This window comes from Canis lupus, chromosome 38 (genome assembly GCF_048164855.1).
Source record: "Canis lupus baileyi chromosome 38, mCanLup2.hap1, whole genome shotgun sequence".
Classification (NCBI taxonomy): Eukaryota; Metazoa; Chordata; class Mammalia; order Carnivora; family Canidae; genus Canis; species Canis lupus.
The window spans coordinates 22,782,368-22,806,095 of NC_132875.1; the positions used below are offsets into that span (position 1 = coordinate 22,782,368).

At 58.3% G+C, this 23,728-nt stretch overlaps 1 protein-coding gene across 9 annotated transcripts in view; it reads left to right on the forward strand.

Moving 5' to 3' along the window:
* LRRN2 (leucine rich repeat neuronal 2) overlaps nucleotides 1-18,688 on the forward strand; it is a 64,535-nt gene extending 45,847 nt beyond the window's left edge. For all 9 annotated transcript variants that reach the window (XM_072814463.1, XM_072814464.1, XM_072814466.1 and 6 more), the window contains one exon: nucleotides 15,636-18,688. In XM_072814463.1, the coding sequence (XP_072670564.1) occupies nucleotides 15,854-17,992 (2,139 nt within the window). In that variant the 5' untranslated portion in view covers nucleotides 15,636-15,853 and the 3' untranslated portion in view covers nucleotides 17,993-18,688. The remainder of the gene's footprint in view (nucleotides 1-15,635) is intronic.
* The last annotated feature ends 5,040 nt before the right edge of the window (nucleotides 18,689-23,728 follow it).

Sequence of the window (23,728 nt, forward strand, 5' to 3'; positions counted from 1 at the left end):
TCTCACACCTGGGGGCTGCCGGGTGTTTGGGCCAGGCCAGTGCTGGCAGGAGCTTCCTGCCCATCTGACGGCGCCTGGGCCCCTTCCCAGATTCTTCAGGCCAGCGCTGAGCCTACGTGACATTTGTGCAGCACAGACGCTCCAAGTGCACATTTCACATTCGTGTTCCCCGTCTCCTGAGTACCGCGTCTCTGCGCAAAACAGGAGGTACCAGTCTTATCCCTGTTTTTTGGGGGAGAAGACAGAGGCTCGTAGAGGTGACGCGTCTTGCCAGGCTCCCACAGCTAGCAAATGGCAGAGCGGCCACTAGGATCCAAACCCTGTATGGGTTTGCTGAGGCTGCCATCTCACAGTCCCACAAACCGGGGGGGAGGGGGGGCTTCAGAACAACAGAACTGTACTGTCTCAGTTCTGGAGGCCAGAAGTCTGGAGTCGAGGTGCGGCAAAGCCAGGCTTCCTCTGAAACTCCCCCGCGGGCTCCTGGCTCGCCTCCTCCCAGCTCGGATGCTGGCCGGCGGCCAGCGGCGGTCTCTGTCTGTGTCATCTCTTGGGATCCTCCCTGTGCCTCTTTGCATCCAAACTTCCCTCACCAGTCACTGGAGGAGGGACCACCCTCATCTTCACGTGATGACGCCTGCAAGGACCCAATTTCGAGATTAAGGTCACATTCACAGGTACCGGGAATTAGGACTTAAATATGTCTTTTGGGGGTGGGAGGTCATAGTTCCCCCCATAACGGTGCTCACCCCAAGCCAGCGGCCTTCTACAACATGCTGTTGGCAACCTGCGCTCGGCCCTCCCCCCCCTTCCCCACGTGCCGCGAAGGCCAAGGAGCTGCTTCTCCTGCAGTGCAGAAGCAGCTGGCTGGGGGCTCGCTTCATCTTCTGCTCTTCCCAAAGTATTACAAGCTACTAAGGCAGAATCGTGAAATATAGGTGGGCTTTTTATCTTTTTTATTCCCAGACAGTAAAAATCATTAAGACTTGTTCTTAATTAGTTTAATTTTGAGGCTTCTAAATATTGATTTAACCTACACTCCTTTGTACTTGCCGCAGTCGCTGAATTATGCCTGTTATTGATCACGGATGGAAGCATTTCCATCCACTGGGCTCTGGGGCCTCTGGGAGCCCTCGGTCCCCCAGCAGATGCACTGGGCTCGGAAGGCGTGGACAGGCTCGGAGGAGAGAGGGTGCCTCTGGCAGACTGGACAGGGCCTTCCCTTTCCAAGGAAGGAGGGCTGCTCAGCAGAGGCCTGGGGCAGTTTCTTTTTCTTGTGTTGGCTGAGGCCAAGGGAAGTTGAGTAAGAGGTCACTGGAAATCTCCCTCATTGCATCCTGGGTCCTAAGAGAACTGACTGGGGGAAGGGGTGGAGGAGGAGGATGTGGGGTCGGGGTCTAGAGCATAGGTTTTAGGGCAGTGTTTAGGCTTTGGCACCAGCCAGAACCTCGTCTGAGTCCTGTCTCTACCAGCTGGATGTTCTCGATCATGGTACCTTGCTTCTCACATCTGTGAAATGGGGCTATAACCTCCTCATAGTGTGCCTCTGAGCATTCAGTGCACATCCATGTCAGGCCGCTGGCCTGAGGCTGGGCTCACCATTACTCTTCAATCAGTAGCTGCCAGTAGCAGCACTGCTGTCCCACTGAGAAAATAAGGACCCGCCTTGGAAGCACACTGTGTATTCTAACCCGGGCTCTCATACTCGTTCGTTGGGCTACTCATTTAGTATCCTTTCCCTTAAAATGGAGTAATGACTCTGGGCCCCCCAGGGGCTCAGTCGGTGAAGCTTCCAACTCGATTTCAGCTCAGGTCATGATCTCAGGGTCGTGGGATTGAGCCCCATGTTGGGCTCCATGCTTAGCAGGGAGTCTGCCTGGGATTCTCTCCCTCTCTGTGTGCCCCTCCCCTGCTCTTACTCTTTCTCTAAAATAAATAAATAAGATCTTTTTAAAAAATGAGGTAAGGACACCTATGACCTTCCAGGACTATCGTGAGAATCACATAGGATCACAGATATTGAAGAATTTACATCGCAAGGTGCACGCGGCCCTTGCAGGCCATTACTGGTGGCTGTAGCAGCCGCTGCCTGGATGCCCCTCTGGCCACACTCTCTGCTCTATCATGTCTGGGCCGTTCTGGCCCCAGCCGGCTGCTCCAGCCGCTTCACCACATCACCCACATTCTCAGGCCCTAAGGGGGTACCACTCAGTTCTTGGAATTACCTCCATGTTCTTATCCCAGGACCTCTGCTCCTGGTGCCCCCAATATGCATAGAATGCCTCCCACCTTCTGTGCACCTACTGACCTGTGGATGCAGGTAACACGTCTTCTGTGAATCTTCTTTAACCAGCTCTGTCAAATACAACTCACGTACCATCAAATCCACCCATTTTTAGTGTACAATTCAGTGACTTTTAGTAAATCTGCCCACCTTGCCACATGCAGCAGAATCCTGTTACCTCCTCTAGGCTGTGCCCCTGCTGCCCTCAGAATATACTTTCATGACCACGTTTATCAAATGTTAGTAGATGGGATTTTTTTAATCTGTGACTCCCTGCCTGCTCTTCCCACCACCTTGCGTCTCTGCCCCCTCCCCGTGCCAGCACACAGTCGGGGTCCTAGTAATGCTCGATGGGTAAAGAGTTTCCTTGCAGCCAGGAAGAAAGGGCGAGAGGGTCTGCAACACCAAGTCTTTACAGCCAGCAGAGTGGTAAGCAGCTCGTCATCCACGTGGCTGTAGCTGAGCATTCCTGGCTGGCGCTGGTCTTGTTTGCAGAGCTCTGATCTCAGCTGGAGGGGCCTCTGAGATTATCTGGTCCAGTGCCTCTTGAACAGGAGCACCCGGTGGTTCCTCCGGCAGAGGGCTGGTTCCACCCTTGTTGCCAGGTCCCACCCTCTGAGCGCCTGATGCTGTAGCTGTCCTTGGGGTAGGGTACAGGACTTACATTCCTTTTTTTTTTTCTTAAGATTTTATTTATTTATTCATGAGAGATAGAGAAAGGTAGAAACATAGAGGGAGAAGCAGGCTCCCTGTAGGAGGAGCCTGATACGGGACACGATCCCAGGACCCCGGGTTCACGACCTGAGCCAAAGGCAGATGCTCAACCACTGAGCCACCCAGGCGTCCCTGGGACCTGCATTCCTAACAAGTTCCCAAGTGATGCTGCCATGGCTGGTCTGGCGACCGAAGTTTGAGAGCCATACTCCAGGAGCCCAACCACCTCACTGCACAGATGAGGAGCCAAGGACCTAGAGAAGTGAGAGGCCATGTCCCAATGTGTGTCCCCAAGCCGAGACTCAAACCCAGCCCGATCCCGCCCTATGTCCTCTGCTTCCCCCACTCCTGGCCTCAGGGAACCTGGGCGAGGGGCAGAGAAGACTGGATGGAGCTTCTGAGAAGTGCTCTTTACAGGCCTGACCACACTGCTGAGGCAGAGGCCGGGGGCCCTGGGGAGGGGACCCGGGGAACCCAGGGAAGGAATGGAAGGGCAGGCCTGAAGGAGGTGCTGAGGAGCGACAGGCCATTCCCACAGCAGTTAGGGGAGCAAATAGCCCCCCAGCAGGGCCTCGGCCACAGCCACTTGTCCCAAGGCTGCCCAGACAGGTGTGAGGAGCAGGCCAGAGCCCCACGCGGGCACCACGACTCCTTCTGCCGCATGATTTATCTCCGAGCTTCATCTGGCAAACCTGCTGATGAAATGAGTCTCCTTTTCTCTCTGCCTCATCAATTTTCATTTTGATTTCGTTTTCCTTTTCCGTTAGAAGAGGTTTGGCCTTTCTCCTTGTTTGACTGGTCTGCTCCCTATTCACTCTGCCTCCTTTTCTTCGGGTTCCAAGCTCCTCCACCCTGACCTCCCCCCCCACCCGTGTGCCCTGGGGTCCCTCCCTCTGCACCCCAATACTATGGAGAGAGGAAATCCCTCATCTAGCTCCCCATTCACCTTGGACAATGCTGATGCTCTGTTCTTTCCAGGGCCATGGAGCCTCAGAGCTGGGACAGTTCACAGTCTGAGACAGGAGGCCAATATCTTATCAGGTTGGGGTTCTCAGGGGATGGGAGAAGGAGCAAGGTATTGATTAATTTGTAGGAGAGGCCACAGTCAGGGATAACTTCAAGGGTGGGAAGGAAGTCCCAATATGCACAAGTGAGGCATTCTGGGCAAGGCCCCTGCTTGGGCAAAGGCTCCAGGGGCAGGAAAGCATATGGCTTGAATCTCTCCAAAATTTTCTTTCACTTCCTGCTGCCCTTGCACCTAGCTCCCAGGGGTCTGCTGCATTTGGAGAGATGTCCTGGGGCCCTGGCTGTGGAGGGTGGTGGAGGGGGAGAGAGCCCTTCCAGAATAATGCAGGATCTGCCCAGCACTCCCACTTGATTGTAGGAGGGTCACGAGGAGCTACAGGGAGGGAGGCTGGAGCAGCTCATGGGTCAGCAGCCAGGCTTGGCCGCCCCTCTGACTTGTGAGAATCCACAGCCAGTGTGGAATGATTATGGGCTGCCATCAGGCTGGGACATCTAGAACTCTGCTGCTAGGAGGTGCCCTCTCCCAGCGTCCAGGGAGCATCTGGGGGAAACAGATGCATGGCTCACCTAAGCCAGGAGGAGCCCCGCGGTTTATTGGGTGAGACTTGTGTCAGACCTCAGGGACCTATCAATGAACTGAGTCCCAGAGCAGTCCTGGAGACTAGAAACAGGACCCCAGTTGGAGGCCCCTGGGAGGGCAGCTAGCTGCACAGGGAAGGAGTAGCAACCTAGGGTGCCTAGGAGAGGGTGCCTGCCTTAGAGGCCACAAGGCCAGCCCGGTGCTGCTTGGGCTCAAAGATGGTCTAGAAGCCAGAGACAGGGCTTCATACACACAGAGGTGGGTAGAACAGGAGGGGGGCTCCACTGAGCACCAGGCACTTTACAGACATCGTCCTTCTCAGGCTCCCTATGAGGTAAGCTCTTTCCCCATGCCCAGAGCAAGAACTCCAGTGAGGATGCTCAAGGTCACACAGCCAGCACCAGGATTCAAGTGCAGAGCTGCCTGGAAAGCCCACCCCTGAATCACCAGGCTAAGCTCTCAGAGGGGTTGGTGGAGTCCACAGGATTTCCCAAGGGAGAGCCTAGAAGAGTTCTAGCAGGGCGAGGATCATCGTAGGATTATGTGGAATCAAGAGACAGAAGCCTGAGGCAGAGAAAAGGCTCAAGCCAGGGGCAGGGGAGCCAGGCTGCATACTGAGGAGTGCAGACCCCAGGAGCCGTGTGGTCTCCTTCCAGGTGGCAGGAAAGGAGGCAAAAGAGCCTGAGCGCAGACCAGACCAGCCTGGTCTCCAGGGCACCGACACAAGCAGCACCCCCTACACCTGTTCCTCCTCACCTGCCCTTCCTTGCCTTTCTGTCCCTCCTGCCTTCCGTCCTACTGTTCTCCTGCAGATGCTGCCTGGGTTCCTACGAGGTGCCAGACTATGGAAGGAGCTGGCAAGTCCGGGCACAGCCCCTTCTCCCGAGGGGCTCACAGTCCAGTGGGGGAGGCAGACCGACAAGGAACCAGCAGTTCATGGTGGGGGGCTGCTGGGGCACTGGGGGAGCCAGGAGAAGGGCCAAGGGTCAGGGAAGGCGTCCCGAGGGTGGACGGATGATCAGCAGCACCTGGCAGCCCCGGGTGGCGGCAGGTCCGGCCTACTCCCCGCTCCCTACAGCCTCCTGCCCTGCAGTGCAACCAGCAGCAATGGCCTGGCGTGCTCGCTCCTGGCACCCTCCACTGCTAATTAAGAAAGAGAGAGGCAGCCTCCCTTCCAGACACCAGAACTCCAGCACCCTCTGTCCTGGACAGCCAGGAGACAGGGAATGGAGAGTAGTATTTCGTTTTTTATTTAAAAAAAATTTTTTTTAATTTTTATTTATTTATGATAGTTACAGAGAGAGAGAGAGGCAGAGACACAGGCAGAGGGAGAAGCAGGCTCCACGCACTGGGAGCCCGACGTGGGATTCGATCCCGGGTCTCCAGGATCGCGCCCTGGGCCAAAGGCAGGCGCCAAACCGCTGCGCCACCCAGGGATCCCAGTATTTCGTTTTTTAAAATGCAGATTGTGACTCACTTTATTTTATTATTATTATTTTTTTGTGTGTGTGACTCACTTTAAATTGTTTTCATGCCCCCCTACGTGTGTTGAGATCCGCAGTTCATACAGTAGAATACCTCCGACCCCCACAGGGAAAGTGTGCCTGGCACTGGGCTCTGAGGACACACGAATCAGTAACAAAGCACCTTTTCCTCCATGAGCTCACAGCCTGGTTGGGAAGACAGACCCAAGGTCTGACAATAAGGAGGGTGCTACTAGGGAGGAGGTCTGTCCCAAGAGTCTTGGGGACTGTGATGTGGTGGGAGAGACCACCCTTTTCGGAGGGAATGGAACCCTAGGAAAGTGTCACAGAGGCGGTGGCATTTGGGACGAGCTTGTCTGGCTGAAGAGGACCCGACAGTTGAAGTTGGAAGGGGCTTTGCAGAGTGAAGGGCCCCCAGGTGTGGAAGGAAATAGCAAGTCTAGTTTCGCAGGAGCGGGGGTGTCTGGGAACAAGAGGGCCACTGAGAGCTGAGCAGGAGGCACCAGAGGAGCCTATCATAGATGGGGTGCTAAGTGCAAGCAACTGTGGCAGGGGCGGGAGATGAGAAAGGGACAGGTCAAGGTGGCGGAGATGTTGGGTCTTGGAGACTGACTGTTGGACGGCAGAAGCAAGAGCAGGCTTGGTGGGAGATGTTGCATGTGGGGCAAGTGGAGTGTAAGAGCCTCTGACACAGCCAGGTGGAGAGGGCCGGGGACACTGAGCCGTGAGTCTGGGCCTCTGCTTCCTGGCCACCCCCATGTTTGTCCTCATGCCTGTGCCCTACACTCTATAACGAGAAGACCTAGGGGTTGGGCAGTGGAAAAGAGGCAGAAGCACTGCCCCAGGAGGTGGCCAGGGCCCTACAGGGCCTTGGGGAAAGGAGGCTGGAGGAGAGACCAGTGGTGCGTGGGGCAGGACATCCTCCTGGCATCTTCTTGCCTCGGGCACATGGCACATGGCCCAGCCGTGAGGACTCAACTGGAGCGGGCTGGGGTGGGGGGTGTTGTTCAGGTATAGAGCAATTTCCAGATTTGGAAGTTGTAGAACGAGAAAGGAGAGTAAGAGGAACCAGCATCCCTGCCTGATTAAGTGTGAGACCCTGGCCCCATATCAGGCTCTGCACTGGCTGTGGAGCCTGCCTGGGATTCTCCCTCTCCCTCTCCCTCTCCCCGTGTCCCTCCCTCTCCCTCTCCCTGTGTCCCTCCCTCTCCCTCTCCCTGTGTCCCTCCCTCTCCCTCTCCCTGTGTCCCTCCCTCTCCCTCTCCCTCTCCCCGTGTCCCTCCCTCTCCCTCTCCCTCTCCCCGTGTCCCTCCCTCTCCCTCTCCCTCTCCCCGTGTCCCTCCCTCTCCCTCTCCCTGTGTCCCTCCCTCTCCCTCTCCCTGTGTCCCTCCCTCTCCCTCTCCCTCTCCCCGTGTCCCTCCCTCTCCCTCTCCCTGTGTCCCTCCCTCTCCCTCTCCCTGTGTCCCTCCCTCTCCCTCTCCCTCTCCCCGTGTCCCTCCCTCTCCCTCTCCCTCTCCCTGTGTCCCTCCCTCTCCCTCTCCCTGTGTCCCTCCCTCTCCCTCTCCCTGTGTCCCTCCCTCTCCCTCTCCCTCTCCCCGTGTCCCTCCCTCTCCCTCTCCCTGTGTCCCTCCCTCTCCCTCTCCCTCTCCCCGTGTCCCTCCCTCTCCCTCTCCCTGTGTCCCTCCCTCTCCCTCTCCCTGTGCCCCTCCCTCTCCCTCTCCCTCTCCCTGTGTCCCTCCCTCTCCCTCTCCCTGTGTCCCTCCCTCTCCCTCTCCCTGTGTCCCTCCCTCTCCCTCTCCCTCTCCCCGTGTCCCTCCCTCTCCCTCTCCCTGTGTCCCTCCCTCTCCCTCTCCCTGTGCCCCTCCCTCTCCCTCTCCCTCTCCCCGTGTCCCTCCCTCTCCCTCTCCCTCTCCCCGTGTCCCTCCCTCTCCCTCTCCCTGTGTCCCTCCCTCTCCCTCTCCCCGTGTCCCTCCCTCTCCCTCTCCCTCTCCCTGTGTCCCTCCCTCTCCCTCTCCCTGTGTCCCTCCCTCTCCCTCTCCCTGTGTCCCTCCCTCTCCCTCTCCCTCTCCCCGTGTCCCTCCCTCTCCCTCTCCCTGTGTCCCTCCCTCTCCCTCTCCCTGTGCCCCTCCCTCTCCCTCTCCCTCTCCCCGTGTCCCTCCCTCTCCCTCTCCCTCTCCCCGTGTCCCTCCCTCTCCCTCTCCCTGTGTCCCTCCCTCTCCCTCTCCCTGTGTCCCTCCCTCTCCCTCTCCCTCTCCCCGTGTCCCTCCCTCTCCCTCTCCCTGTGTCCCTCCCTCTCCCTCTCCCTGTGTCCCTCCCTCTCCCTCTCCCTCTCCCCGTGTCCCTCCCTCTCCCTCTCCCTCTCCCTGTGTCCCTCCCTCTCCCTCTCCCTGTGTCCCTCCCTCTCCCTCTCCCCGTGTCCCTCCCTCTCCCTCTCCCTCTCCCCGTGTCCCTCCCTCTCCCTCTCCCTGTGTCCCTCCCTCTCCCTCTCCCTGTGCCCCTCCCTCTCCCTCTCCCTCTCCCCGTGTCCCTCCCTCTCCCTCTCCCTCTCCCCGTGTCCCTCCCTCTCCCTCTCCCTGTGTCCCTCCCTCTCCCTCTCCCTGTGTCCCTCCCTCTCCCTCTCCCTCTCCCCGTGTCCCTCCCTCTCCCTCTCCCTGTGTCCCTCCCTCTCCCTCTCCCTGTGTCCCTCCCTCTCCCTCTCCCTCTCCCCGTGTCCCTCCCTCTCCCTCTCCCTCTCCCTGTGTCCCTCCCTCTCCCTCTCCCTGTGTCCCTCCCTCTCCCTCTCCCTGTGTCCCTCCCTCTCCCTCTCCCTCTCCCCGTGTCCCTCCCTCTCCCTCTCCCTGTGTCCCTCCCTCTCCCTCTCCCTGTGCCCCTCCCTCTCCCTCTCCCTCTCCCCGTGTCCCTCCCTCTCCCTCTCCCTCTCCCCGTGTCCCTCCCTCTCCCTCTCCCTCTCCCCGTGTCCCTCCCTCTCCCTCTCCCTCTCCCCGTGTCCCTCCCTCTCCCTCTCCCTGTGTCCCTCCCTCTCCCTCTCCCCGTGTCCCTCCCTCTCCCTCTCCCTCTCCCTGTGTCCCTCCCTCTCCCTCTCCCTGTGTCCCTCCCTCTCCCTCTCCCTGTGTCCCTCCCTCTCCCTCTCCCTCTCCCCGTGTCCCTCCCTCTCCCTCTCCCTGTGTCCCTCCCTCTCCCTCTCCCTGTGCCCCTCCCTTTCCCTCTCCCCGTGTCCCTCCCTCTCCCTCTCCCTCTCCCCGTGTCCCTCCCTCTCCCTCTCCCTCTCCCCGTGTCCCTCCCTCTCCCTCTCCCTCTCCCCGTGTCCCTCCCTCTCCCTCTCCCTGTGTCCCTCCCTCTCCCTCTCCCCGTGTCCCTCCCTCTCCCTCTCCCTGTGTCCCTCCCTCTCCCTCTCCCTCTCCCCGTGTCCCTCCCTCTCCCTCTCCCTGTGTCCCTCCCTCTCCCTCTCCCTGTGCCCCTCCCTCTCCCTCTCCCTCTCCCCGTGTCCCTCCCTCTCCCTCTCCCTCTCCCCGTGTCCCTCCCTCTCCCTCTCCCTGTGTCCCTCCCTCTCCCTCTCCCTGTGTCCCTCCCTCTCCCTCTCCCTCTCCCCGTGTCCCTCCCTCTCCCTCTCCCTGTGCCCCTCCCTCTCCCTCTCCCTCTCCCCGTGTCCCTCCCTCTCCCTCTCCCTCTCCCCGTGTCCCTCCCTCTCCCTCTCCCTCTCCCCGTGTCCCTCCCTCTCCCTCTCCCTGTGTCCCTCCCTCTCCCTCTCCCTGTGTCCCTCCCTCTCCCTCTCCCTCTCCCCGTGTCCCTCCCTCTCCCTCTCCCTGTGTCCCTCCCTCTCCCTCTCCCTGTGTCCCTCCCTCTCCCTCTCCCTCTCCCCGTGTCCCTCCCTCTCCCTCTCCCTCTCCCTGTGTCCCTCCCTCTCCCTCTCCCTGTGTCCCTCCCTCTCCCTCTCCCTCTCCCCGTGTCCCTCCCTCACCCTCTCCCTCTCCCCATGTCCCTCCCTCTCCCTCTCCCTGTGTACCTCCCTCTCCCTCTCCCTGTGTCCCTCCCTCTCCCTCTCCCTCTCCCCGTGTCCCTCCCTCACCCTCTCCCTCTCCCCATGTCCCTCCCTCTCCCTCTCCCTCTCCCTCTCCCCGTGTCCCTCCCTCACCCTCTCCCTCTCCCCATGTCCCTCCCTCTCCCTCTCCCTCTCCCTCTGTGTCCCTCCCACTACTCGCTCATACATGCTCACTCTCTCAATCTAAAAAAAATAGGAGGGGGGTGAGACCATGAGAAGTGTAGCCCACTTGGAAGCAGGAAGATGACATAAGAGAATTTCAAGTCTGAAGTTCTGGAGTTCCCTAAAGTCAGAGTCAACCATTTCCAAAGACCCCAGTCCCCAGTCGTGATGGAGAGGGAAGGGGAATTCTGGGCTGAAAGATGAAACTGACTGATGGTGATGGAAGCCAGGACAGCGGTTCCGTGCGGTGGGTGTCGGCCGTCGGCCGGGAGGGCCACCTGGGAGCTTACTGGAGTGCTGGAAGTCCTTACATCTTGTTCTGGTTGGTGGCTGCCCAGGTACCTCCTGGTGGGAAAATCATGGAGCTGTGCACCTGGGATGAGTGCCATGTAGACACGCTCCTGTACATGTGTTACACTTCAACATATATATATATTTAAAGATTTTATTTATTCATGAGAGACACAGAGAGAGAGAGAGAGGCAGAGACACAGGCAGAGGGAGAAGCAGGCTCCATGCAGGGAGCCCGACGTGGGACTCGATCCCGGGACCCCAGGATCATGCCCTGGGCTGCAGGCGGTGCTAAACCACTGCGCCACCCACCGGGGCTGCCCTATTTTTTTTAATTTATCACAAAAAGTGAGAGCTGAGAAGTAGGTGGTAAGAAGGGATGAGAGGCAGCTGGGGATGGGGTGGGCGTGAAAGGGAAGGAGCAGCACTTCGTGCCCTGACCTCCAGTGCGCCTCCCCAGGTTCTGGCAGGGGGGTGCTACCCCCGCTTCCCAGCTCAGGCATCTGAGGCTCAGACCCAGGCTGCGTGCTTGGCCCAAGGTCACACAGCAAGTGGTGGAGCCAGGCTCAGACTCTGATGGCAAAGCCCAGGCTCCTTCCGCTCCACCGCTCCTCCTTTACATAAGTTATTTATGGAATTCAGGCTCTGCAAGGCTAGATAAACGCTTGGCTCGCCTCCCTCTGAGGACCTGCGAGTCTGCGATTCAATGAGAGGTGGGAGTGAGGAGCCCGGCTCACCTCCCTGGAGAAGCAGGAGGCCAGGTGCGCAGAGGGAGGGCTGTCCCCCTCCCCCAGCAGCCCTCCCACCCAGCGCTCATCTGCGGGTGGGGAGGCCGGAGTTGATCAACGCTACACTCAATTCTGCTGCCCATCTGTCTCTGCGGCTCAGGGGGCACCTGGCACTGACGCAGCGAAGGCCAGGCCATCGATCACCACCACCGCTCCTCCCCCTGGACCCTTGGCTCTGACTCTGGGAGGCTGGTGGGGGCTGCCCGGGAGGGGAGAGAGAGAGCCTCCTATCCACCAACCACCTGGAGGAGTGGGACTGTCACCACCGGCCCCAGGCCCCGGAGTGCCAGGGACTGAGCCGGGGCGGGGCAGGGTGGGAGAAGGAGCAGCCTTTGACAACAGCTTCTCCCACACTCTTCATTCAGCTCTTTGCCGAGGATCTGAGTGTAACGGACCATTCCACACTTTATGCTAGATCCAGAGCAGCTGCCTGGAGGAGGCGGGTCCCACGTAGCTGCCAGTGCCAGCTCTTGCCCTGGAGATTTTGCCCGTGGAGTGGACAGCCCTGCTTCCCTGACTGCAGCCCCAGGGCTTGCAGTCTTCCATCACCAAAGGCCGAGGCTGGCCAGCGGCCCAGCCCCCAGTCAGAAGGCAGGCTGAGGTCTGTGTGCGGCATCCTGCCTCGGCTTGTCCCTGTGGTGCCAGGGCCAGCCACACTCAGAGACGGTGCCTTCCCTGTGCTATCCCCTAAGTGGGGGAGGGAGGGGTGTCACTCTAGCCCGAAATTAAGGAGTGGTATCCACAGGGCCCACCAAGTGGCCGTGCGGGAGGAGGTGGTGAGGACCCAGGGCAACTCTGAAGGAATTTACATCTGAGGCCTTCTGGGCCGGCCCTGCGCTCTGCTCCTGTGAGACGGGCTGGGATCCTCCGGGCAGCAAGCCTGGGCTGGGCTGTGGCTCAGGTTCTAGAATCCGAGACCTAGGTTTGAACCCTGACCTGGCCACGTGGAAACTGTACAACCTCCGACAAGTCACATCATGCCTCAGCTGCTTCCCCTGCAGGACCAGACTAAATAGTCCCTCTCTGCCCACCCTCGGGGTTGATGGGAGGATCATCCGTTTCCCCCCTGGTGTCATTTACAAATACCCTCTGTGCGCTCAGCCCTGCACTGTTTGCGGGGGCACAGAATCATGTACGACATGGCCTCTGCCGCAAGGAGCTTGAAATCCAGTTGGGGAGAATGTCCACACTATCATCTGAACTCCTGCTCACCCCAGAGATTATAGATAAAAGACAATTAGCTTCCTCTGCAGCTCCCGGCAGAAATTGCTAATCAGCTGGCGTGAGTGGGCATGAGTGGGCATGTGCAAGACGGCCAGAACCAGTGATGGCAGGTAGTGGGCAGCTCAGTGCTCCTCCCTGGAAGGGGCTGCGTGCTCAGCAGCAAGAGGGAGGACTTGTCTGGGCCTTTGCCAAGCCTTGGGATCAGGGGTGCGGCCAAATGTGAGTCATCAAGCCATTGCCTCTCTCTGGGCACTGAACCCCAGCCCTGGGCTCCTGGCTGAGGAGGAGGGTGCTGCCCAGGGTGGAGGGAAAGGTGTCTCAGAAGGCTTTCGGTTATGTTTTAAGTGGTTCCTTCCTCCCCTGCACACAGCTGAGCATGTGTAGGACAAAGGTGTTAGGACAAAGGTGATGTTGGAGGAGAGATGCCTGTGGCTTGGTCAGTGGCTGAAGCCAGGAGAGTGGATGCTCAGGCCCAGCCGAAGAGCCCCCTCCACCCCCTGCAGGCTTCTCTGCCCTTTGGAACTATCCTGGGCACTTCTGATCATTTTGTATTTATTTAGTCTTGCCACAGTGCATCACTCTGCAAAGGTGTGATCTAGCTCTGCCCATTGCTCCCCGTGCCACCCTGAGGCAAGGCTGGGCCACAGTGGGCAAGCTCAGTAGGGACTTGTTGAGCCACAGGATCCAATTTCTGTTCCTCCTGAGAAGTCGTGTAGCTGGCGAGTCTCCCAGCCCTGGGGGATGACCGGAGCTGGAAGAGAACTGACACTTACCGAGCTCCGTGTGTGTGTGCCACCCTCAGCTCCCGTCATCCTAATGACAACCTCGTTTTTAGACAGAAGGAGCAGATGCTCTGAGAAGTAAGATCACTTTGCTCCCCCATGCCAGGTGCAGGCAGGAGGCGGGGGCCTCTGGTACAGATGTGGGGCAGGACCACTTGCCTAGGTCCAGCCCCGTGACAGGGCTGTCCCTGGTTCCTGCTGCCTCTCCACCCTCACAGTACACTACAGAGTCCCCTATCCTCTTCCCGCCTACCAGTGCCTGGCTCAGGTAGCCAAGTTCCCTGGGCTCCCCTCCATGCACGTCTGCAGGCATGCATGCATGTGTACACGTGTGTTTGTTTGCTCTGAGTTTTATGTGTCAGCACACACACACACACACACACACACACCCACGCAAAACCTCTGTGCATTTTCAGCCACGATTGTTTTCCCACCTTCAGAAATAGCTGCAGAGGAAGGTGGGAAGTCGTCAAATGTAAATAGGCGTAGCGCTCTCCTGCTCACGAGAGGGTACCCCGCCTCCAGCTGCTCCCCTCCCTGGCCCCAGCATCCTGGAAGCAGGGCAAGGTGGGCACAGAGCCCCTCTGGCCAGCAGAGAGACACCTGTCTAGAAGGTGGTAGCAGACGTTGCCCCAGGGGACAAGGACGGCCAGGCAGCCTGCCGCAGCCACAGCCCGGCCTAGGTACAAAGGGGCTGGTGTCAACACACAACCCCTGGACTTGGATGGGTTCCCATCTTCTGCCTCTGACCACCTATGTGTCTTGCACCAAATTCTTTAACCTCATTTAAAGAGGCTCATTAAACCTCAATTTCTTCATCTGCAAACTGGGGGTATTAATGCTTATCCTGTTGACCCATTATGATGGTTACATACAATAAGAGTCTTTGAAGGGTCCTGGCAAATTTCAGGTGCTCAGTAAGTGCCGGTTTGCTTCCCTGATACCTGCATTTGGAAGACTACCCGAATGGGACCTCTGGTCCAGAGGGGACTGGGCCCAGCAAGGCCTCCGGGCTCTTCCTCCATGTTGGTGGTAGGCCAAGGCTGGACTTGCCTCCAGGGTGATGCTACCTGGCCTTAGGATCTGTGGGAGAGCCTGGATTACCCATACTTAGGAGGTGGGAAAGAGCAGTGGCTTAGATTCTGGACTGGGGGTGGGGGTGAGACATCCTGGGGGATGGGATCCTGGAGCTACAGCAGTTGATTCATACGGTAAATATTCACTGGGCACCTGCTGTACGCTCCAACTGCAGTGATGACCAGGACAGTTTCCCAGCTGGGGAGCCATTTCCAGGAGATGTGATCCGGGTCAGGAGCATGCGGCACTATAGGAACATAAGGTGGGCTCCTTGGCCAGCCAGGGGAGAAGCTTTGGGAGAAGCTTCTGTAAGAGGTGACCTTAAGTTGAGGCTCAAAGAAAAAGTCGGGCTTGTCTAGGAGACAGTGAGAAGGAGCTATGGGAAGGGGGTGGGCGTGTCAGGGTACCTTCCACTGGAAAGTGTGGCGCATGGTGGGTAAGCTGGAGAATAGCAAGAAAAACCGAGTCATGTACCTCACCTGCAGGGCTGAGGAGCCCACACCCAGGCGTCTTACACCCCCACCTCTTTCTGGGGAGCTCAGTCAGGCTGTTGGGAAGGGGAAAGCCCCGCCTCCAGGGGGGAAGCCGTCCATGAGGAGAGCCCAAGCAGACCCCAGGCAGGACCAGCCACTTCCCTGGCTGGTCTGGGTGTGGGCTCAGGGACCACTGCCTTCCTACTTCCAGAGTCCCGAGAGCCCACCCTGGAATCCAGAACGTGTGCCATTTCCACCAGCCCTGGTAATACCCACACTGCTCAGAGGGATGCCTGGGAACTCTCACTTTATTTTCCATTTACCCAGGGAGCCAAGGAGGGAGGGGGGAGATGCGAGAAAGGTAGGAGAATCTGTTCCACACATCTTGGCTCAGAAGGACTGTGGAGATGACAGGACTCCACGCACGCACGCACGCACGCAGGCACACCCCTCCCTTCCTGAGTTATCCTGGAAGCTTCTTGGTTCCGTCTCTCCCTCCTTCCCCAAAGACTCACAGTTTCTCACTGCCCCAAAAGACTGTAGAAAAGGACACTAAGGCCTCAAGGCTGGAGGACGGAACCCGGGAGCCCTGGCTGTGGCCCGGTCCACCCCTCTCAGCCCCTTTGCCCTCTGAAGTCAAACAGGGGTGACACGGGCAGAGGGAGTAGTTTCTCATTCTCTGCCACCTCCTGACTCTGCATCCTCTTCTTCCAGGGCTGCCCTGATGGGGCGTGGCAATGAATGAGCTGGCCCAGCCCCAGCGGACAAGGATGGAAAGCCATGCCCAGGAGGGTAAGAAGCGGTGCCCACCCATCCCCACGTAGAATGACTGTCCTGGGAGGGTGGTTCCCCAGGCCCTGGCAGGGCTGCTGACCCTCAGCCTGTGAACTGCTAAGAGTGGAAGGACTCCAGACTCCTCCTGCGGCTCCATCATGAGGCTCCTCGTGGCCCCCCTCTTGCTAGCTTGGGTGGCCAGTGCCACCGCCGCCGTGCCCGTGGTCCCCTGGCGAGTGCCCTGCCCTCCTCAGTGTGCCTGCCAGATCCGGCCCTGGTATACGCCCCGATCGTCCTACCGCGAGGCCACCACCGTGGACTGCAACGATCTGTTCCTGACGGCCGTGCCCCCCGGGCTGCCCGCGGGCACACAGACTTTGCTGCTGCAGAGCAACAGCATCATGCGTGTGGACCAGAGTGAGCTCAACTACCTGGCCAATCTCACGGAGCTCGACCTGTCCCAGAACAGCTTTTCGGACGCTCGAGACTGTGATTTCCGTGCCCTGCCCCGGCTGCTGAGCCTGCACCTGGAGGAGAACCGGCTGACCCGGCTGGAGGACCACAGCTTCGCGGGGCTGGCCAGCCTGCAGGAACTCTATCTCAACCACAACCAGCTCTACCGCATCGCCCCCCGGGCCTTCGCCGGCCTCGGCAACCTGCTGCGGCTGCACCTCAACTCCAACCTGCTGAGGGCCATTGACAGCCGCTGGTTTGAGATGCTGCCCAACCTCGAGATCCTCATGATCGGTGGCAACAAGGTAGACGCCATCCTGGACATGAACTTCCGGCCGCTGGCCAATCTGCGGAGCCTGGTGCTGGCAGGCATGAACCTTCGGGAGATCTCCGACTATGCCCTGGAGGGCTTGCAAAGCCTGGAGAGCCTCTCCTTCTACGACAACCAGCTGGCCCGGGTGCCCCGGCGGGCCCTGGAGCAGGTGCCCGGGCTCAAGTTCCTCGACCTGAACAAGAACCCGCTCCAGCGGGTGGGGCCCGGGGACTTTGCCAACATGCTGCACCTCAAGGAGCTGGGGCTGAACAACATGGAGGAGCTGGTTTCCATCGACAAGTTCGCCCTGGTCAACCTCCCCGAGCTGACCAAACTGGACATCACCAACAACCCCCGGCTGTCCTTCATCCACCCCCGCGCCTTCCACCACCTGCCGCAGATGGAGACCCTCATGCTCAACAACAATGCTCTCAGTGCCTTGCACCAGCAGACGGTGGAGTCCCTGCCCAACCTGCAGGAGGTGGGTCTCCATGGCAACCCCATCCGCTGTGATTGTGTCATCCGCTGGGCCAATGCCACGGGCACCCGCGTTCGCTTCATTGAGCCGCAGTCCACCCTGTGCGCCGAGCCGCCGGACCTCCAGCGCCGCCCCGTCCGTGAGGTACCCTTCCGGGAGATGACGGACCACTGCCTGCCCCTCATCTCCCCCCGCAGCTTCCCTCCCAGCCTGCAGGTGGCCAGCGGAGACAGCCTGGCGCTCCACTGCCGGGCGCTGGCCGAACCAGAACCCGAGATCTACTGGGTCACCCCGGCCGGGGTGCGACTCACAGCTGCCCGAGCGGGCAGGAAGTACCGGGTGTACCCCGAGGGGACCCTAGAGCTGCGGAGGGTGACGGCAGAAGAGGCCGGGCTGTACACCTGTGTGGCTCAGAACCTGGTGGGGGCTGACAGTAAGACGGTTAGTGTGGCTGTGGGCCAGGCTCCCCTGCAGCCCGGCCGGGACAAGGGATGGGGGCTGGAGCTCCGGGTACAGGAGACCCACCCTTATCACATCCTGCTGTCTTGGGTCCCCCCACCCAACACAGTCTCTACCAACCTCACCTGGTCCAGCGCCTCCTCCCTCCGGGGCCAGGGCACCCCTGCTCTGGCCCGCCTGCCGAGGGGCACCCACAGCTACAACATCACCCGCCTCCTTCAGGCCACAGAGTACTGGGCCTGCCTGCAAGTGGCCTTTGCTGATGCCCACACCCAGTTGGCATGTGTATGGACCAGGACTAAAGAGGCCACTCCTTGCCACAGAGCCTTAGGGGACCGACCTGGGCTCATAGCCATCCTGGCTCTTGCTGTCCTCCTGTTGGCAGCCGGACTAGCAGCCCACCTTGGCACTGGTCAGCCCAGGCAGGGAGTGGGTGGGCGGGCTCTCCTTCCAGCCTGGGCTTTCTGGGGCTGGAGCACCCCCTCCGTCCGCGTGGTGTCTGCGCCCCTTGTCCTGCCCTGGAACCCAGGAAGGAAGCTGTCCAGGTCTTCAGAAGGGGAAATGCTGTCACCACCATTGCTGCAAAATTCCTGAAGCTCAGCCGCTCGCAGCAGTAGAGGAATAACTAGGACTACTTTTTACCCAAAGGGAAGCAATCTGGGCCAGATGCCCTGCCAGGAAAGTGACATGGACCGCATGCTTGAGGCCTGGCAGCTGGACCAAGACAGATGGGGTTCTCAGCTCCAGGGGCTGCCCTTCCCTTGTGGGGCCTGTCTGCTGACATTCTGCAGGGCATCTCCAAGGAACAGGAAGGACTCTGGCCAGAGCCTCCCATCTCCTTCGTTGTCAGTGCGCCCAGAGGCCCAGGGGCCTCTGCTTGGATGTCCCCTGCCTGCGTCCCACAGGACGCGCTCCCTGCCTGTGTCCCACAGGATGCGCCCCCTGCTCTTTGTATAGTCTTAATTGCTTGCTCTTTCCCCTCCTGGGCAAGGGCTGAGGGAGGCCTCCCCTCCCCACGTTGGGGGACCACTCCCACAGTGGGTTCCCGACCGCATCCGAAGGACGTCTGGGGAGAGAAGGGACGCCCAGGGACGCCTCGTCTTGGCAAGCCTGGGTTGGCGCTCTGAGGTGGACTTTCTAGAGGCAATTTTGTACCTTTGTGGAGAAATGTGTCGCCTCCCCCCAACCCAGTTCACTCTTTTCTCCTGTTTTGTAAAAAATAAAAATAAACAAGAATAACAATAATAAGGGGGGAAAGGAAACAAAAGGAAAATAATCTTTGAATACCAAGTGTGACTGTGAAGCTCTCTCCTCTGGAATCTCTTCCAGCCCAGGGGGTGGCGGGGGTGGCGGGGGGAGGGGCTGGGAGGGGAGGGGGAGGTGGTGACAGAGGGCACAGGTGCTCCCTGTAGGTCTGAATCCGGGCCTGCTCCCCAGAGTCCCCCTGTAACTGTGACCTGAGAGTGGGGGCGGGGGTGGGTGGGGTGTGCAGAAGGGCAGAGAGCAGGAGAGGCTGATGGGGGAGGGTGGGAGAAGAAAACGGAGAAGAAGCTCAGAGAGGTGGAGAGGGTGGAAATTTCCATCACCAAACATTGTCGCCCCTTCTCCTTCCGTGATAAGCAATTAACATGCCACTGCCTAGGAAGCACTTCCCGGTATATTTCTAATTAAACAAACCCAAGAGGCAGAGTCATGCAGAGAATTGCAAATCACCAAGATCGCAAGAACTTCGGCTCACTGGGGCAGAAGGGGGCGTGGGGTGATAGAGGATTTGGCGAGGGGAGAACTGTGGGAGAAAGAAATTGCTGCATGGATCTTTCCATCCGTTTCGGTATCATTTGCAATGAGCCTGGTTTGCTTTTGCAGGTTTTTTTTTTTTTTTTTTTTAAGACAGATTGACTTCTTCAGGCCAAATGTGAAGAGGGGGCATCTGTCAGAAAGGCAGGAGGGCCCAGGGGAGGGGGCTGCTGTGGCCGGTCAGGGGAGCAGCAGCTCCAGAGCAGAGGCCACTGGCCCACAGCTCCTGTTTCTGGAAGGGGGCTGGGAAGCCGTGGGTCTCCGGAGACCGCAGGAGCAACCCCTGAGCCGAGCTCCCCTGCGCTAAGACGCAGATGGCAGGCTTGCTGCGAGTTGTCTCCAAGCCGCCGCGGAGGCTGCAAACGTGTGCGCAGGTGGAAGCCAGACCAGGAGCAGGAGCACCAGGCCCCAAGGAACCTGGAAAGAGAGCAGCCCGAGGGCAGTGGCCCTCTCTGCGGCCCCTCAGTGACAGCCAGTTGAGGGCCCCTCTTTCTGTCAGAACCACCTGAGGACTTGGTGACCACCGGGGGCTGGGCCCCCTGCAGCTCCTGCTCTGGATCTGGGAGGGCCTGGAAATTGGGGTTTTTGGAAAGGTTCAGGTGACGACGCTGTTGCTGCTGGTCAAGGGGACCCCGGCGTCTGGCCTGTGAGGGCTAGAATGTTTCACTCCCTCCACTGCAGGCCCCGGTGTGTTTGTGGGTAATGGTATAGGCTCTGGCCCCAGTGGGTCTGGAGGCCCGTGTCTCCCCCACTCCCCCGCCAACTGGTGGGCTGCTCAGCCCCTTTACCAAATGCCCACCCTCTGCCCCGAGGTCGGCAGGCCCCATTCCTGCATGCTTTTTCTCATGGGCCAGCTATGTGCTCTTGAGGGGAGAGACCTGGGAAAGCAGAGACATGACACACCGGCTCCCTTCCCATTTGGGCACCCCTGGTCCACATTCCTAATATCTCCTGGTGCTCCTTCCCGATGAGCGTTGGGATCCTGTGAGCTACTCCGGGCAGCCCGCCCACTGACTGGAGCTGGCCTGTGGGGTCCAGCTTGTTCTGCAGCCCTGATGGTCGGATCCATACCCTGCTCCAGAGCTCTGTAGGGGGAAGACGTGGGGCAGGGCCTGTGCTGAGCATGAAAAAAACGGGAGGTGGAAATCAGTGCCTATCCTTTCCTCGAGGACAATGAGCACTGGCTGCCTTTCTGGCGGGCCCATGGCGCGAAGAATCACGGTCTGTTACCTTAAATCACCCTTGGAGCCCTGGGAAGCCTGGGAAGCCCTGCAGCCCCCTCCCCTCACCACCTCCACTGCCACCCAAGAATCCTTGTGCCAGCCCCGAGGCTGGTCATGGCAACCCGAAGAGCAGCCCCGCACAGCTGTGGGCCCGTGCCTTAGACCTGCTAGCTCAGAGTGCGGAAGGTAGAAGACCTCTTTGCTGCCCTCCTTGCGCACAGCCTTCTCAGTGGCAGGCAGGAAGCCCCGCGGAATCGGTGGGTGTGGTGGGTTCCCCAGGAAAGGGGTTACGGTTCGGCCTTCCAGTCTTCACAGTTCCTGGTTTCACTGCACTGCCGCCTCCCAGCCTCCCAGTTGTCATGGCTTATGCTGCTTCGCCCTTGACAATGAAGCCCTCCTTCTTGGTTGGGGGGGGCGGGGTGGAGAACCAGCTATAGTTATATGAACCTATCTTTCAGCTGAATCCCCAGGCCTAAACAGGGTGGCTAGCCCAGAGCAATTAGGTGAGCTGGAAGAGGATGGAGGGGGTCTCCTCTGTCGCAGAGAGGCCACCACAGGGACATACAGCTGGGGAAAGGGAGGAAGAGGCGCTTTGCAGGGTGCTGTGTCCTAGAATAGCCAGGAGCCCAGCAAAGGAGAGTGAGCAGCCTCTCCTCGGTACGGAGCCGGAGCCGGTGCGTGGCTCAGGTGTGTTGGGCCGGGTGGGAGGACGGTGCCACCACACCCGCGAAGTCTGTTTAGACGGGTTAGAGGCGGACTCTGCGGGGAGAACCTCTGCTTCCGACCAAGCCTGTGTCGGTCTAGCGTGGAAGCTAAATACTATTAAGCCTGGTCTCTTCTGTACGTTTAAGATGGCTTTTTTTTTTTTTTAACCCTAAATAGAAAGCTATATTTATTCTCCTTTAAATTTTAAGTTGTTTCATAGGGCCTGTTACTTCCACTTGTCAAGATGATTTCAAAATCTGGCCTAATTGTTGAGCATATTAGCTTCCCCTTCTAGTACACACCACTTCGAGGTTCCCCTGCCTTCTGTGCTCATCCACGTGCTCACACACGTGCTCAGCCACGGCTCAGATTGTGGAACCGGGACACAGTTCTGTGGCTCACCGCAGCCGCCTTGCCACCAGGCTGACAGGCTGCGTCATGCAGCGTGTCTGGTATGGCCAGTCAGCCGACTACACACTGCTCAAACACACTATCTTGCGGCCCACATTTCTGCACCCTCACACAGACTTTGTGGGAGACCGTGTGAAACGCGGAGATAGTGAGCTGGAGGCATTCCTGAGAGCCAGCCTCTAGCCCCGGCATCAGAGGAGGAAACGCGGTTGGCTAAGTTGGTGGAGGTGACCGATTAGGATTTTACTGGTCTCAGTACCAAAAAAATCCTTCGTTTCAGGAAGTGTCCCAGTCCTGGACAAACTGGGATGACTGGTCACCCTAGTCTAGCAGCCTCTTTCTGTGTCAATCAACAAACAGTTACTGAACACAAGTATGTGGTTGGCACAGTGGTAGGAAATGGGGATGCAGGTACAGATCTCTGGGCCCAAGGACCTTGCATTTTTTGTGAGTGGGGCAAGTTGATGAGCAGGACACATAAGTACGAATCAATAGTATGTAGGATGGTGATAAGAACTATGGAGAAAAGCATAACTCAGGGAAGAGGATGGGAGGCTGGAGCCCTATATGAGGTGCGTGGGGAAGGCCTCACTGAGAAGCTGACTTTGGAGCCAAGACTTGGGGGAGGGAGCCAAGCCATTGTCTGGGGGAAGAGTAATCCAGGCAGAGAGACCACCAAGGGTGAAAGCTAAGAGCAAGGAGGTCAGCTTGGCCACAGCAAGAGAAGAAAAGAAAAGGGGGCAACTGTGAGCTCAGATGAGTAGCTGGGGGGTCAGGTCAGGCCTCGCCAGGCTGATGGAGGGGCGTGCACTTTCCCTCTCATTAGAAGGGGCACCACAGCAGGGTCCTGGGCAGGTGTGGCATGACTGGACTTGAGGGAATCCCTCTGGCTGTGGTGTCCCAGGTGGGCCTCTCTAATAATCCTCTCTGTTTAGTCAGCCCTTCTAGAGCTTTACTGGGCATGGGCACTAAGCATCTCTACTTCTAAATCTATCCTCTTGCCCATTTTTGAAAATCAAAGCCACATTGACTCTTTTGCAGACTCATAACTGCTCTGCCTGTCACAGTGATTCTTCAAAGTAGCTCCATCACGTTGGCAGGTTTTGTCTGTGCCCTGCCCAGCAAGGGCGAGTGGAACACATTCAAGGGCATGCGGAATGACCTTGACTGGCCATCAGTGCCACCTTGTGCTTGTCACCAGGCAGGTGCCTCTGAGGGAGAGGCTGCAGGGACAGTAGGAGTCCCTACCCTACCTTCCTCTGTCAGTGCCAACAACGCGCTGGCTGTTCCAGGCCTGACATCTACCTTCCTTCTTGATGATTTTAGCAAGAGAACCCTTGTGTGTTCTGCAGAGTTTTCCCAAGTGTCAGATCAACCCGCCTTTGATCCTCCCCATACAATTCTTACCCTTCTGTGTGATCCTTTTGCAGTTGCCCGCTGATCAAGAGCATCTCCTGTATTTTTTATAGGATGGTAGTAATGGTGGCTACTGAGCATTTCCTACGTGCCAGCCCTCTGATAGGCACTCACGTGCCCCATTTCATTTCATTTCCAGCCAACTTATAGAGGGGATACTACTACCCCCATTTTACAAATTTAGATATCAGAGCCCAGAAAGGTTAAACGACTTATCCAAGGTCATACAGCTAGTAGGTGACAGAGCCAGGATTCAAACACCATCTGATGCCACGGGCCCAGGTTTAACAACGCTGCTCGACTATATTCAAATTCAAATTCATATACTTTAAAAGTATGTCAGTAGTTTTTCAAGAACGCGAGAACTTCTAAAATCTGCACGCACTGAAGAGATCCCCTGTGCAGCCACCTTTATTTTTAGATGCTGCCCTCTTTTCTTTTCTTTCTTTCTTTCTTTTTTTTTTTTTTTTTTTTACACTCAGGATAATTTGTGACTTCATTGTCAGGACTTCAGTGTTAAAACCTCTTGAACTCTATTCTCTTGAGAATCACACTTTTGATTCCTTTCTCTGAATTTTGAAGCATGCTTTGTAGGGGTCTGGGGAGTGTGTGTGTCTGATTGTTGCCCCCCATCCTCCCCTTCCTTAGATACTGTGAACTCTAGAACTTCGTAGTGGCTTCCGCCAGGGGTTCTGGTCTCTCCCCACCAACTGGTTCTTTTTTTGTTGGTCAGAATTATGTCTGAAGCAGCCTCTGCCAGTGGGTTTCCATTGCTTCT